The sequence below is a fragment of the Callospermophilus lateralis genome, chromosome 4 (genome assembly GCF_048772815.1).
Source record: "Callospermophilus lateralis isolate mCalLat2 chromosome 4, mCalLat2.hap1, whole genome shotgun sequence".
In the NCBI taxonomy this organism is placed as follows: Eukaryota; Metazoa; Chordata; class Mammalia; order Rodentia; family Sciuridae; genus Callospermophilus; species Callospermophilus lateralis.
Window position 1 is genome coordinate 130,027,793 of NC_135308.1, and position 17,191 is coordinate 130,044,983.

Sequence of the window (17,191 nt, forward strand, 5' to 3'; positions counted from 1 at the left end):
CAGTCCAGTTCTCTTGGGTGATCCCCTGGGACATAGGTGAGTGTGGTGTGGGTCAGAATAGAAAATAGTATCTGCTCTTGCTAGAGGCATGGAGACTCAGATTAGGGATCTAAGTGAAGGGCCAAATTCTAATAACCTGGAACATAAAATAGTTTTTTTTTTTTTTTTTTTTTTGCAGCAAGAAAACTGGGGCAGGAGGCACAAGGGTGTTAGCAGATTAGAAGTGGGAGAAAACTGGCAGGAGGCAGTTAAACTAAGTTATGGTTGAACTAGTAGAAAACAAAGACTTTTGAAGGTATGTGGGAGGAGGCCTCAAAGAGACTTTAGCTTCTTCACAATTTTATTTGGTACACAGTGTAAGGCAGGGGAATTTAAAAATATATATATCTAACTTACAGCTTGTGGGAATATGACAAGAAACTGTCCATTTCCTTTCATATTATAAAAGTGCAAGAAAGTGTCTGTAGAGGAGCTGTATTGTCTTTAGCTTTAAGATGTCTCGTATTTTCTGGAAACTCAGCTTGTACTGTGCTGATTAGAAAAATCTTTAGAGATAATTGGACAGTTTGAATGTCAATGAATGCAGAGTTTCTTAACAGTAATTAAAACTTTTTTTTCCTCTTTGCATTCCTACTCATCCTTCAAGGATGACTTCACAAAGAAATGACACTTCAGAATCTCTATGCACATACAAAGATTTAAATTTGTTGTCTAGTTGAGAATTCTGTTTCCATAATTCATGGCTGGGTCTCACTATGCACCAATATAGAAGCCCTGGTTTGCTCTCATTTTTCCCAGCATAATAATTTAATAGTGTCTCCTCTTCACTATTGAAAGTGTCCCAATATGAATAATAAATTATTCTACTTACAGCATATTTCATACAAACAATTTTAATTTTAATTCAGCAGGCTCCCAGACCACCAATAGAAATGGATTTAAGTTTTTGAAATAAATTTTGTGATCTTTTATGAATGTAATGTAGTGAATGAAAATAGCTAAGTGGCTCAAAAGCTGGGATTGAAGTGATCTCAAAGGGATTGCCTAATTGGTTTATTAACATTGAAATTTGCACCTTTGCCCTCTTTTGGCTTTTTCATGATGCAGGAGAGCAGGGTCTCACAGTGCTGGGGTTGGTGAGCATGTACCAGTCTTGTTGAGAGGTTTCCTTACTGTTCTAGGAAGGAAGAAGGAAACCTACTCTTATGGGACCTTGGTGGGACCCCCTATTAGGGTCAGGGGTAAATGGTAGTTATCTGTGTAGGTGTCAACTGGAAGAATAAAGTGTTGATTGGCTAGAAAAAATATTGAAAATAAGTGTGACTTTATTCTTTATATCTTTTAAAAATGATATTTTAAAATGAAATGTGACTATATAAGATTTTCTTGAAGGGGTTGAGTTGTGGCTCAGCAGTAGAGCACTTGCCTACATGTGCAAGGCCCTGGGTTTGATCCTCAGCACCACATAAAAATAAATAAATAAAATAAAGGTATTGTGTCCAACTACAACTAAAAAAATAAATATTTTTTAAAAACGATTTTCTTGAAAAAGAACATCAATTTCAAAATTAGTATATTAGAGCAAGCCTATCCTTTGTTCTATATGTAATATTTTCCAACTAGATTAGAGATAATGAATTGGTCCAGACTAGTTTGAATGCTCTAGGATTCTAATTTAATAAGTATCGCAAACTTTCCTATTTTTTTAATTCATTTATTCAGCAAATATATTTTGAGCACCTGCTTACTATATGATAGATACTGAACTATTTACAGCAATAGAACAGCTTAGACATGATCTCTTTTTTTATGTGGTCCATATTGTGGTGGATAATAAATAGAGAAAACAAATATATATATATATATATATTGTGAGCCATAACATCCATGAAAAAAAGATGGTGGGGGAAGGAGATAAAGAGGATTAGGACAAGTGTGTGTTTCACGTTAGTCTAGATCATGTAGCAAAGGTGGCCCCTGTGATGGAGTCACATTCAAAGAGGTCTGAATTCATTAAGAGTGGGAGCAGAGGGAAGATCTGAGGGAAGAGTAGTTTTGAAGGAGAAGTGGGAACAAGTACCCTGAGGTTGGTATGAGTCTAAGTGTAAAGAGCAGTAAAAAGCCAGGATGACTGGAGAGGTTGAGCAAGAGTGGGAGTGGGAGAAAAAGGTGTAGGAGGTCTGTGGAGGGAAGTAGGGAGAGTGCCGAGGCCAGATTACTCAGTCTTCTGGGATACAGTGAAGTTTGGAGCTGTGTGCCTAAGAGAGCAAAAAATTCTTAGAGATAGTGAACTTAAACAATCTTCACAATATTTGTAGAGACATGCAGACATTATCTTTCTATCTGGAAGATGATCAGAGATGGTGTGAAACATTCAGTTTAAGATTTTTGATTCATTCAGTGGTGCAGTAGACCGCCATTGGTGGTGGATCTGTAGTCCTGCCAATCTGAGTGGTAGAGAACCCAAAGCTTAAATCTGACATCCAACAGTGTTAAACGAAGCTTCCACATGACATCCCAGGTTGGGTCTGCCAAGTCCCTGAGACTTGAGAAAGCCTTTGTGTGAATGTGAGGCAGGATCGATTTCCATATCAGGTCTTAAACTTGTACACAGGTCAGGTTTGGTAAGCCATTTAAACTAGATTTGGAGCCAAGAGTCCAAAGTGTTCACCATCAAATGTCTGTTGGCCCATATATGAGCTCCTAAATCTTCCCTCTGAGTAAATCTGGAATTGGTTCAGGATTCTTGGTACTGGGCCCTTTTCCTGAGCATTTTTAGAACCACTGTTTATCACAGAGTCCCTTCTTAATTGTCTCTGTTTTTAGGTGTCTTTTCTAGTCTTTCATTGTTTATGTTACTATTCTCTGAACTATCCCAAAGGGCTCAACAATTTTTTTTTTTATCGTTAAGGGCCCTAAAAATGAAAGTTCGATTTTATTAAGATTCTGATTAATGTAAAATGGAACGAGAGATGCCTGAAAAACTTCATACCACACTTTTACTTAATTTCAATTTTTATTTTTTAAGTTTGTGTATAGGTTTTCTCCTTTATACAGCACTAAACTGAATGCTGGATAGTTATCACTGTCCGGGTGTGTATGTCAGACTAGCTCACTTTCAATCCTTCCTCATGTGGTTCCAGTGGGTTTCTTTTTTCTCTACAATGGTATTAAAATTTTTTTGGTACTTATATTTTGTTCAGCTTATTTTTATCATGCTAAAGTAATGTTATAATTTGATATCACATTGGTAATTATATTATTGAGTTGAACTTTTGACCAGGAAGTTAATGTTGAAAAATGGTGTCTATGTTTGTAGAAAATGATATGCTTATGGCTATTTGCTTGTTTGTGTTTGTGTAAAATAGAGGACTATACGGAAGACATTGCTATGTTTGCAAACAGCTGGTTGGTGCAAACTTCAGAGGACACCAAATGTGTACCCACACCCTCAGATTTCGCAAATCCATGTTCCAGTGGAATGCCAGCATTTGAGGTAAATATGATATAAAAATTTAGGCATTTGGAAATAATATAGCCATATTATTTGTATATTTAATATTAGGCTTTTTAATGCAGATACAATAAAATTAAAAATATGAAATTCAGGAAGTGTAATTGCAATAGCAATCAGCTTTTAAGATAATTTTGGAAATAGTGAATATAATTAGTTTAATAAATGTTCTCATCATGAAAATATGTAGTTAGAAAACTATTGTTTAAAATTTGTAAGTACAAATTACCTTCTCTTTCTTGGTGATATCAAAGAATCTTGCAGATTGGTCAGTAAGCAAAAAAACAAACAAACAATAAAAAAACAAAACAAACAACAAAAACAAACAAACAAACAAAAAAACGAGCTAGGGACTGGGGATGTGGCTCAAGCGGTAGTGCGCTTGCCTGGCATGCTTGCAGCCCAGGTTCGATCCTTAGCACCACATACAAACAAAGATGTTGTGTCCGCCGAGAACTAAAAAATAAATATATATAAAAAAATTCTCTCTCTCTCTTTCTCTCTGAAAAACAACAACAAACAAACAAACAAACAAACAAAAAGAGGCAATTTAAAAAACAACAACAACACACACACACACACACACACACACACACACACACACACAAACGAGCTGGGTGCATACCTGCAATCCCAGGGGCTCAGAGGCTGAGACAGGATAATCACGAGTTCAAAGCCAGCCTCAGCAATGGCAAGGCGCTAAGCAATGCAGTGAGATCCTGTTTCTAAATAAAATACAAAATAGGGCTAGGGATGTGGCCCAGTGGTTGAGTGCCCCTGAATTCAAACCCCATTACCAAAAAAAGAAAAAAGAGACAACATTAAAAAACATGTTCTGACGACTGGATTTCACCCCCCCCCCATCACAGGCAATCTTCTTCAAGTGTCAGATACTGTTGCAGTTTCCTTTCCTAAGCTGCCATGAATATATTGATCCATACTTATATATTGCCAGCTGTGTTAACGATCTTTGCAAGTAAGTGAAATGATTAGTATTGTCAATGAAATTTTGTTTATGCAAAGTGAAAAACAAAAAACACTTCTATAACAGCCATTTCAGAAAATATTGCAATTTGAAAAAATATAACGAGGAATATAAAACATAATCTTTATTTACAGTTATTAAAGGCTTGCTGTATAAGAGGTACAGCCTAAATGTTTTACATAGCAAGAGTGAACGGAATATATTGACTCTTAAAGATTTTTGTTCCACTGATACCTTTCTGAGAATCCAGATTATATCTATCTCTATACCTATATTTGTATCTATCTATATATAGCCATTTACAAAAAAGGTTTGACATGCACAAAATATCACAAGATTAAAAAGGAAACTAAATGTAATGAAATAGTTACCAAACTCTATGTGTGTGTGTGCTTGAAATATCGAAATATGTTACAAATCTAATAACTACCGCAATTTGACATAGTTATGAATGTAAAAATATTTTGTGATAACCATAGCAATTGTAATGGGAAATGAAAATTAAAAAAAACATGAGAAAATGAGATGTGAGGTACATTGGTGACAAAAATCACAGACACTGCTAAGTGCTCTGTGATCTGTTGTCTATGTGCTTAATCAATGATCATGCTGTTTCATTAGGAGATGAGTGTAAAGAAACATATAATGTTTTTCCTATCCAAGGTCACAGATTGCTACATGCTACTCTAGGTTAAGAACACTGAGAATAGGTGGTATTCTAGGCAATAATTCACCATACTTTGTTCACCATTTCAGAATTTAGGATAATTATCCTTTATTGAAGTTAAGTCATTTTTATTTTTATTTAGTTTTAAATAACATACCAAGTGCATGTGATTAGCCATCTTGAAGGTTCAAGAATGCCTCAAGGAATTGTACTATGTCTGTCTACATATTTTATGAATCCCAAGAAGTGTAAATGATACATTGGAACCTTTTTGTAAAAAACCAGACTAGTTTTTGGTTGAATAAAACCACTTAAAAGGAATTTTAGAAACTGGGTACAGTCGGCACACACCTGTATCCCCGTGGCCCTGGACAGAAGAATCACGAGTTCAAAGCCAGTCTCAGCAGAAGCAAGGTGCTATGCAACTCAGTGAGACTCTGTCTCTAAATAAAATACAAAGCTGGGCTGGGGATGTGGCTCAGTGGTTGAGTGCCCCTGAGTTCAATCACCAGTACCAAAAAAAAAAAAAAAAAGGAATCTTGGGTAGCTTGTTAGGATGTGTAAGTTTTTCAAAGATGAGCTCAAAGAAGGAAGATTGAGGTGGTATGTATCTCTAACTATTCCTCTTTAATTATATTGAGATTATTATAAAAGTAATGAATGCAATATTTTCCAAATACTAAAATAAACTGACTTGTGATACTTGTTAATTTTAAGTACAATATAGTTGTACCTTGATTTTTGTATATCGTCTAAATTTTAAGGATTCCTAAACTTGGAATAGTTTCCTCTCTGTCCAAAGTAGTGGATAGTGATCTTACCATATATTTTGAAAAATTCGGCTCCCTTTTGGTTTTATTTATTTATTTATTTATTTATTTTTTGAGAGCTACTTGTTATCTCTCCTTGTTTTTTACTCAGTCTTTTTTGTGAAGATCCTTATGGGTAGGTCACGATCCTTATTTCACCATATATATGCAACTAAAATTCTTCTTTTTCTACAATGACTCATTCTTGGACTGCTATTCAATAGTCTTTCTTTTTCAATCACTTTATCATGAACATCTTTATCATCCATTTCTCAATTAGGCTGAGATGAACTATCTTTCGGTTGGCCCAGGAAAGTCATTCTTCATTTACTAGTTTGGGATATTTTTGTTTAGCTGCTTTTTCCAATAGACAAAGAAACATGGATTAAATTAAATGAGAGGTTTATGTTTCTCTCATATAAAAGTTCAAGCTGGTAAGTGTCTTGGGTTGGTATTATAGCTCTGCTCCACAAAGTTCCCAATGAATGTTCAATCTTGTTGCCATACCATCCCCTTGGCCTAATGTATTATTCTCAATTTCATGGCCAAAACTGGTTTACCATCACCATATATGCATTTTTAACCCCCTAGAAATGGAAGAAGGGACTAGAGGGCTGGCATGTTTTTGACCTGGAAGTTTCATGCATACTCCAACTTTTAACCATTTGGGCCAGAACTTAGAAACATGTCTACTCCTAATACAAGGGAGGCTGGCAATGTTGTCTTTGGTTGGGCAGCTTTGTACCCAGCAAAATCTTCGTGTTCTAATATTGAACAGAAGGGGGAATTTGAGACAAAAATAAGTCTATGGTACTTCTGATATTTCATCATTGAGAAATTAACATTTTTATCTTTGGAAATTCTGGTGTCTTTAGGCTTTGGCCTTCGAAATTTTGCTTTTTCCAGAGCAAATTAAAAAGTAGGATAGAGCAACACTTTGTACTGGTTGAAATTAGCTGATACCTTCGGAGATGTGTTTGAGATGGAGAGGCCAGGTTTGGGGCAGAGCAGGCATGTAATATCGGAAGAAGAACATCATAAGCGAGTGAGTGGACATTAATAGAATGGGAGTGAGAAGCTATAGAAGTTAGCCTTTCACATCCCTCATATTTCCTTCAGCACTCCACCTGGTTACAGTCTTTCTCCCAGTCAATAGTAAATGAATGATTCTTTTTCATTTCCTGTATTAGGGAACTAAGTCACAAGGGTCCTATGCCATAACAATGAAAATGTGAATTGGTTGAACACAAGTTAATTTCCGGCTTGGCTTATACTGGTATATTGAATTTAATTCAACATTCATCTTTTGGGCGTCTATTCTGAGCTGAGCATTGGGCCACACTGAGAGAAACAGAAACAATGTAGGCGTGATTTCCATCCTGGGAACTCATTCTAGTGAGACAGAGAAACAGGTTCCTAGCAATGATGGAGTGCTCTACATGAAAAGTTCAGTGCACGTGGAGGACCACTGACTTCACCAGGAGCACCTCTGAAGCTCCTTGGAGATGACATTTGTGTTTGAGCTTAAAGGACAACTCAATACCAATCCTTGAAACTATAGCCCCCATTTGTGCTTTCAGAAATGCCAAAACCAGCAAGGAAATGACTTTAATTTTACCACATCAAAGTCAATTGAAGTAGGAAAAAAACTATTATTTAGTGCTCGTTTCCGTTTTTAAAGTTAACACACAGAATGGAAAAATAAGCTCATTTCCCCTCAGTAAAGTTGGGATAATAATTTCTTTCCTGATCAACTGTAGAGAGTTTTAATGAGGAACTGTAAGATAATGTGCCTAAAATAGTTCCTAGAGTAACAAGACACTTAATAAATGGTAGGGTTTTTAATGTTAGTTGCACTGGGTTAGAAAAACCAATGATTGCTTACTTTGCTAACTTTTAAAACCACTGTTAATTGCAAGAAACATGCAAATATATTAAGATAAATCATAAACTTAATGTCTTTCCAGGAGTTCAGCATTTTTTACCTTATGCTGCTTATCAAAAAGATCTTTGTAGTTTTAGAATTTTCTGGGTTTCTAAAGTTTAGAATCCTTTTTTCCTTTTAAAGTTCAGTTAATTAGACTGGGTAAGCTGCATGACTCCAATTACAGTAGCATAGGACAAGAGAAATTTGAGATGGTGGCTTTTGCAATTGAGGTACTGAAAATGTTAAGATTCACAAAATGAAACATTCCTAAGGTCGTTATCTTTTAAGATATTTAGCTATTTAATTTTGAGTTTGGGTTGGGCTGAAAAATAAGCCCACTGACTTGTTATAAACCAAATACTTAGTTAACCTGCTTTGGAAATTGGCAGATCCCATAAGAAATTATTGTTTGGAGAATTCCTAAAGTGATTACAAGAAAATAATTGGAGATTATTTACTCCTGGCAATGTTATAAAAACACCGAGCTTTGGTACAAGAATTCATAATTTTCTTTTAAATCTTAAGTTAATGATATTTCTTCAATCTTTCAAAGTTGTTTTGGAGTCTTATTGCAAGGACTGCTGAGGAACCATCAAAATCCTTTTGAATGGTACTTCAGTGCTGCAGACTTCTGGCATTGGTTTCTTTTTGGCATGTGGACAATCAAGAGCATGGTGTTTGCAAACAGTTTTCATACTTGATATTGTTCAGGGGATAGAATTTTATCTGTTTAGTGGGACTTAAATTTTATCTGTTATGATTATTAAATCCTAAAAGGTCTGGAATTCTTTGTGTAGAAGTTAATATTTACTTACAAAGATTCTGGTAAGAATATTATAATTAAAACAGAAATGTTTTCTAGTATAGTGGTCTCTTGACTCAAAAGAGAAGTGATCAAATTACTGAAAGACTTTGATGAAGAAAGTGTATCCAGGCATACTTAACTGGAATCCCATGTTGGTGTTTTTTTTTTTTTCACATTATTGTCTCTACTAAGACAGGCATACTGACATCTTTTTGGAATGTTTGCTAGGCTCTCATCATTTTTATGAGTCAGTAGCTCCAAGGCAGGGTTCTCAATATTTCCTATGTGATTCTGGTTCTGTCTTTTCATGTCCCAGGACTGATGATGATGAAACCTACTGTCGAGCAGCCACAGAGTATGCCAGAGCCTGTTCTCACGCTGGCTACCCTATTCAAGACTGGAGAGATGACTTTCCAGCTTGCAGTATGTTCTTTATTTTTCAAACCCTGTGCATTTCCTGTTACTTTTGGTCTTGACCTAGAAATCAAAACTTATCGAAACTAATGAAATGAAAAGATTTTTTTAATTGAAGCAATTGTATTTGTAAATTTGCATATTTTTTGAAACACTGATTTTTTTGGAAGAGAGGTATACACAATTAAAGCTCTCCTGTCTGCCCATTTCAGCTGATAAATGCGATGATAGCTTTGTGCATCGGGATTGCATTAGTTGTTGCCCACCCACCTGCACATTTGAGAAGCAATGTCTTGGCAGCAATCTTCACTGTCTTGATGGATGTTACTGCCCTGATGGTAAGTGCCTCGTGAGGACACCATGTTTTTACCCATTGGAAACTAGAACTCAGCAATCTAAGGATCACATCTTGCTTTTATTTTTTTCCCTCTCCAAGGCCATCAGGTCTATTGCAATTTTCTACCCTTGCAGGATTTGAGAGGAATGATTGCTTTTCTTGAATAAAGGACTCATTACTTTATATTCCCCAGGAAATTTCGAATTTATAGTTCTAGAGTTCCCATGGCAAATATTTTATTCTCTTAATGTTTAATGATATTTAATAATTTATGTATTTTCATTTTTTAAAAGATGAAAATTTGAGAAAGAGCCTTCAGATTTTCCCATTATAAGATTTAAGTCTTAATGTAATTTTAATATTTGAAATAAAAAGTAACTTAGAAGAGATAGAGATGAGGTTTAAAAAATTTAAGTATAATTTTTCGGTACTGATGGACATTAAGGAAGAATACTGAGGAATGCACAAACCCTGGTAGTTTTACAGATTAAAAAAAAGTAGACTCCAAAGGTGCTAAGTGATTTCCTCCATGTCATATGCTTAATATAATGAGAATTACATGGAAATGGGACTGTTGACTTCAGTTCAATGTTCTGTTGGCGTTCGTATGTTGAACAGTGCCAGTCCTGAGATGTTTGTTACCTCCATGACAAGATAAGGATGTTGCAGCATAATATAAACCCATACACAGAAATAGAAATGAATGCTTTCTCCTATAATGTTTTGCTAAGAAAATGGCCAGCTCAATGAAATGTTGTACATAGTAACATGGTTGATTAAGTTCTGGTTCAACCTCCTTGTTAATAAACAGTACAAAAGCAGGTGGGCTGTTGAGTAGAACGGCCTGGCTCTATTATCTCTATTACAACCGTGCAAATCTCTCTCACCTTAGAATGAACAGATACTAACCCAAGAATATGTTTTCTCCCTCCTTCTCTTTTTTCTTCCCTCAAATACAAGAAACACTGTTTGGTTATCTTATTCTTTTTGATGAACCTGGAGTTTTTGATGGGATAAAAATGTTGAAACCATTGAAATAGACCCTTATGAAATGAAATAATTGCTAGAGCAATGTCACTGAGTAATTAAGACAAGATGGGATATGGTTTTCTGGTGAGGAGACTAACTTTAGATAGGAGCAAAGATAAATATCTAGAAGTGGGTGGGAAGACAGGGTTTATGTGTGCAGATTCTGGAGGGAAGATGATGATGATGGGAGTCCGTGGAAGAACCTTCCCCACCCCACCATCTTTGTTTTAGTTTTCTCAGTAAAATTAAAAAAAAAAAAGATAATTTTTTTTTCAGAGTAAAAAGCTAGGTTATATGTTGTGGGTTTGAGAAAACAGAAGAATGAACAAGAAAGAAAGAAACAAATAAACCCTTATAAGGTAGCTATTGCCTGAAAGCCAGGTTGCTGTTATTCTCCTTGAAACTAAAGGAATGTGAATTTCTAGCAGTTAGTATAAGCAGATATTTGACAAAAGATAATTGAATATAATATTTAAAGAATGCAATCTTTATTATTTCTTTTGAGAATGTGATATATATTTTTCTTAAATAGGCCTTATAATGGACAATGGGACTTGCATCTCCTTGGAAAATTGCCCGTGTAGTTTTCATGGATTAGCTTATGCAGTTGGTTCAAAAATTGAACAAGAATGTACTGAATGGTATGTCATCAATGTACAGCCAATTATTTTTGGGTATCTGGCTTATTAACAACTTTATCACAACAGCTGTTTAAAAAGCTTATTACTTATTTTCTTATTTACTTATTACTTATTTTCTTCTAAAAATTCTGAGATGCAATTTGCATTTTATTTAAACTACATAGGGGTGTCTACATTTTCTTTTATGATGTAATTTTTACAATCTTCCTTAACAATTTCATAAAATACTATGCCCATATGACAGGTCTGTTGCATTTTTTAATTATTTATAATAATTAACTTGCATATACTTTTTACTCTTAGAACATGATGCTGTTTCTTCTCTATTGGATGTTTTAAAAAGTGACTCCCTATATTGCCAATTTTGAGCTATGGTTAGAAAGATCTATATTTCCTTAATAAATTAGCTAAGATTATGGGGAAATATTAAATCCTTCTAGCACAGTCATAGAAAGAAACAAGTTTACCTGTTATTGGGCTCATTAGTGTACATAAGAGAAATGCAGTCAGATACCTAACTGTACTCTTAGATGCTGGTGTCTTCAGAAATTCTGCCTTCATCCTCTAAAACTGTTTTCTTTGTGAAGATGGAAAGTAGTGTTTATCTTACATAGATGATGTCTTTTCTCTTGTCACAATGCTTGGTGGCAATAAAAATAAATACACAATAGATAATAATTTAGATGCTAACCAGCTCAAAGTTATTAGTCAATTAAACTTTTGTAGAGATGTTTTTTAAGTCCTATTATTCTGAAACTTTATACATATTTTGGTATATTAACTAATACATTGGTACAAACATTAATACAGTTTCTATATACCAGTGGACTAATGTTATTATAATTTTATTTAGTGTATGTGTTGGTGGAGTTTGGAACTGCACTGAGCATGACTGTCCAGGTAATCTTTTAAAGTGTTTTTGAAGAAAATTTTTTAATTTTTTCTACACTGGGAAGATAGAAATATTTTAAAAACATCTCTTTATATATATATCTTGGATATAACAAGAGATGCAATAACCTACAAATTCAGGTACTCAGAGGATAAATTGAAAATTGAATAAGTGATAACTTTGAGTAGGCAGATTTGGTAAAAATTCATTAAAATAGTACATATTATAAAACTTATAAAGTATGTAGAAAAATTATCATTTAATAAATTTCAAAATTAAAATGGATATTAAGTGGAATAATTTCATCTGGCCTAGTAAATTTGTCAAACCAATAAATTTTAAACACTTTTGGTGTTCTTTTTAATGCATTATTGATTATTTTCCCTAAGTTGACCTCCTTTTTTTTTTTAAGAATTAACATAATTTCTTCGTCATTTACCTCCTTCTCTCTTCTCCTTCTCCCCCCACCCCTTCCTCCTCCCCCTTCATTTTTTTTTTTTTTTTGGTAGTTCAATGCTCTGTTGTGGGTGATTCTCATTTTACAACTTTTGATGGTCGACATTATTCTTTTATTGGCATGTGCCAGTACATCCTTGTGAAAGGAACTGGAAAAGATAAATTCACAATTACTTTGCAGAAGGCCCCTTGTGAACAGGTAAGAACATCTCAAAAAGACCAGAAGAATATTCATTTTTCAAACTTAAACTTCATATCTAAATTAAGAATAGTAACATGAATGAATATGGTTATTGTCTTCACAATAAGAAGACAATGATTATTGAGATGTACAAAAGAAAGAAAGAAATGCTATTAATCATGACATATCTTTGTTTATGATGAATTCTGATTTCAGAGATACTACAATGAGAAAACAAATATATCTTGGACTAGATAAATACTGCATATTTAATTGCAATTTTTTATTTAAAAATTTAATTGCTTTTTCTTTTTTTTAAGTGGTATTTGTACTTTGAAAATTGCATGCATGATTGCTCAATGGGCCTAGATTTTTGATTATTCCAAAACCATGTTACAGAGATAATTTTTTAAAATATTTTTTTTCAGTTGTCAATGGATATTTATTTATTTATTTAATTTATAAGTGGTGCTGATAATTGAACCCAGTGTCTCACACATGCTAGGCAAGGGCTCTACCACTGAGCCAAAACCCCAGCCTCAGATATTATTTTTTGATAGGATTGAATAGGTTTCTTATTATTCTAAACAGATATAGTGGTTTTCTTAATATATTGAGATATACCTTTTTGATATTTTCTTGAAACAACAAATATCAAATACTTTGTAAATGAAGAAGCCAAGATCTTTTATTCATCTCTCAAATAGGTGGTCAAAAATTTGCTAAAACCTTTAGAATTTTCAATTTTATTCCAATGTAAAATAGTTATTTCCAACAAATATTCTGAACTACTTTTAAATTTTTTTTTTCCATTTTGATTCTTTTCTTTGCAATTTACCAGTGTCTGAATTAGCTTTCTAAATGGAATCTTAAATCTTTTGGTTATGTTCTTTATTGAAATTTATAAGTCAAATATATCAGTTATATGAGTTTTGAAAAGTATTTTAGCTATATACTATGGAAAACAATAGGTACTTTATTGAAAACATTTTTATTTAATATTTTATATAAAATATATGTATGTTTATTACATATTTAATGTACCATAGATATGTTTTATTGGGAGTGGGACTATATGGCATGGATTATGTAGCAGTCATGTTATTATATTACTTATGCTCAAGATTTCTGCATACCAGAATATATTTACAGGCATTCTCTCCTTTCTTTCTTTTTTCTCCCTCCCCTTTTCCCATCTACCATGTCTCTTTCTATGTCTGTGTCTCCCTCTCTTTCCTCTCTTTGATAATTTGATTTTTATGCAGAATCTTGGCTTGGTCTGCCTGCAGTCTATAACTCTAATTCTGGAGGATGATTTTAACAAACAAGTGACCCTTAGTAGGGGAGGACAGATCCTTACCAGTCCTAACCAAGGCTTCAATCTAAAAGGTAGGAAGCAGTGCTAATGATGCACCTTCTATACATTAGAAACAGCAACAAATACAACCTACATGGTGTCTTTTCCCAGGGGCTGGCTACCTTGCATTTTTTGGGTACCTTTGTGACACCAGGTCCTCAGTTAGAAAGAGCAAAGACCACCATGTTTATGGGATTTAATGTTTAATAACTTAGTTTGGAAGGGACGAGATAGAGGCAAATGGATGTTTCTAGCAACATGTGATACACTCAAAGATTTGTAGCCAAACTTTGTAGGTTTAAATAAGGTATAGCCCATGCAGCCCTGGGATAGGAGGAACATGGAGTAAAGGTCTGGAAAGTTATCTGAAGGAGGTAACATCTCACTTAGCATTTAACACATGCGGTAAAGATGGGGAAAATGGTCCATGAAAATTTGGGTGGTGTAGACTTGGGTGAGTTGTGTAGGGGTAACTTTAACTGGTTTGACACTGCTATAGCATGGAGAGGGTAAAGTGGAAAATGTCCAGAGATGAGATTAGAAAAGTAGGTGGGGATGACACTGGAAAAACCTTGTTTATTGGGCCTCATACATGGTGGTTTCATGGAACAAGCCCTGTTTATGACTGGACTATAGCATAGTTGTTAATAATTTTCTTTTAATATCAGAGTGAAACTCTCAGAAATGTTCCAAGTTGTATTACAGATTACACACTGATGCTACACAGGTATCATGCTAAGGAACTTGAACTTCAAATGGAGTCAAATATGAAATTATCATTATTTGACAATTTTATGTACAAAGATGGCAATCTCATATGGTTCAAGCAAAGAAACAATGAGTTTTAAGTAGCTTTCGTGGTTTCTTTGATATATTACAAAGACAACTGTGTGGAAGTGACTTTGAAGATCACTAGACAAGAGACACTGACAATGTTAGGATGTTATAAAGTGGGGCATGCAAGAAATAAGGAGGAACTGATATAAGGTGGTGACCGTAGAGATGGAAAGAAGGCGTAGTGACTGAAATTAGTTGTGGATTAGACTGAGGTTAGTTGGAAATGGAACTGAGGGGAAGAGAGTGATCAAAGAATGAGTCTCAGGATTCTGCCTTATTTGATCAGATTGATGGCCAAACTTGTAATAAGGATTACAGGGGCAATGAAGAACAACTCGTCAGGTGGCAAAAGCCACTGATTTACTGACAATCTAGAAAAGTAGGAGAAAGAAAGGGAAATGGAAGAAAAGAAAGCAGCATAAGGTAGCAAATTTTGGCCCCAGGGCTCAAGAAGGAACTTCAAACCTGCCGCCCCCACTTCCCAGTCCATTAGAAGAAGAATCATACTTTAACATTTCTGAACACTGCCTATATGTCTTAAAACTGATTTATATATGTTCTTTTCATTCCCTAGGAATTGTTGAGATTCAAACTCTGTCATCATTATTTATTCTTCTAAAAACCACATTTGGCTTAAAGATCTTGTTTGCTATAGATGGGGAAAGAATTTATATTCAACTCACTAGTGCATGGAAGAGAAGAACATTAGGTCTGTGTGGCACATTTAATGGAAATATAAGGGATGATTTTCTGTAAGTATGATTTATGAATAGTCAACTGAGTTTAATGACTGGCAATTCAGAGGATATAAATTCATTAAAAATGTTTACTTAACTAAAAGGAGCTTAGCAGTCACTGTTTGAAGAACTTAACATAGATCATCATATTTAAATTGTATAGCAATCCCCTGATTAGTGTCTTTGTTTCATAGATAAGGAAAGGAACCAAGATCTCAAAGTGGCATATAAATCTTCAAGGTCATTTAGCTCATATACTAGAGCTAGGCTTTGAATCTTGACAGTGTGACTCAGCCTTTGGGCTAACTACTACCTGTTGTTCTCTACTTCCTATCAATACTTAATAGTACGTTATTTTTGAAAACGTGCAGCCTTTTAAAAAATCTTAATGCAATTTTGTATTAGTGGCAGTAAGTTATACTTTAAATTATGAATATTATTTGGTAGTAATGATTTCTTTAAAACACATGTTGTATCTAAGTTTATTTGTATTTTATGGAAGTTTGTGTTCCATTGGAAGAAAAGCAATAAAATACATCTGTATCCCTCCCTTAAAATTAACACTTATCACATACCTGTGAAAACAAGCAGTGAATAATTTAGTGTAGATGTTTTGAGCAACTGTTATTTTGCTAAAAGCACAGTGAGAGCAATTTAAGCAGGATGACATAGTTTACCTCCTCAAGGTACTGGTATTGCAGGTTGGGAGGGGATCAAAACCTTTAAGAAATGTTTGGAATCTGAAAATGTAAAAAAGTATGTGGTTGTTAGGGACTGAGGAAGGGAGAGGCTGGATGGGAGATGTTAGTCCAAGGAAACAGTTTCAGTTAGAGAGGATGTATAGAGATTTATTATACAGCATAATGTCTGGAGTTAATATATTATATACTTGAAAATTGCTGAGAGAGTAGATGTTCTGTGTTCTCACGCAAAGATTATAAGATCATGGTGAGGTGGCAGATAAGTTCATTGGCTTCATTTAACCATTTCACAGCGGGCACATTACTTTGCACACCATAAATATATACAATTTTTATTTGCCAACCAGACCTTAATAAAAAAAAATTAAAGAAGAACTGTTTAGTGCTAGGCAAGGTATTCACCAATAAATACATAAAAACACCAAGGTAATTTTAAAAAATTAAATGTTGAGCTTTGTGTTTGTAGCTAAAAGCATAGTAGGAATTAAGAGAAGGTCATTAGGGCAGAGAAGTCAAGGGACATTTCCCAGGGGAATTGTTCTCAACGTAGCAGGCTTTTTTTTTTTTTTTTTTTTTTTAAATACTTTTACACATACTCTTTTTTTTTTTTTTTTCCTGTTTGGGGTTCTTTGCCCTTCCTAATCTTTCCCATGAGCTTTTACTTATTGTTCAACCCAATTCAGACATTACTTGCTTCTAAAAGCTAGTTTATATCCCATCAGATAAAATTAATTCTAATTTTATTGTCTGCTAAAATCCTTTGTTTATCTGTTTGGTTTCCACCAAACTGCAAGGCCTGTGAGACTAAGGATTATATCCTTGGTTCTTGTATTCACAGGAATATATGTTTTTTTAGTTGTTGGTGGATCTTTATTTTATTCATTTATTTATATGTGGTGCTG

The 17,191-nt window shown here is 34.2% G+C and overlaps 1 protein-coding gene across 4 annotated transcripts in view; it reads left to right on the plus strand.

Annotated features, from left to right (window-relative positions):
• Positions 1-17,191, plus strand: part of Otogl (otogelin like) — a 124,159-nt gene that overhangs the window by 20,840 nt on the left and 86,128 nt on the right. For all 4 annotated transcript variants that reach the window (XM_076853147.1, XM_076853151.1, XM_076853148.1 and 1 more), the window contains exons 9-17: positions 3,369-3,496; positions 4,384-4,490; positions 9,024-9,130; positions 9,334-9,459; positions 11,020-11,128; positions 11,982-12,028; positions 12,530-12,675; positions 13,923-14,046; positions 15,426-15,603. In XM_076853147.1, coding sequence (XP_076709262.1) covers positions 3,369-3,496; positions 4,384-4,490; positions 9,024-9,130; positions 9,334-9,459; positions 11,020-11,128; positions 11,982-12,028; positions 12,530-12,675; positions 13,923-14,046; positions 15,426-15,603 — 1,072 coding nt within the window. The remainder of the gene's footprint in view (positions 1-3,368; positions 3,497-4,383; positions 4,491-9,023; positions 9,131-9,333; positions 9,460-11,019; positions 11,129-11,981; positions 12,029-12,529; positions 12,676-13,922; positions 14,047-15,425; positions 15,604-17,191) is intronic.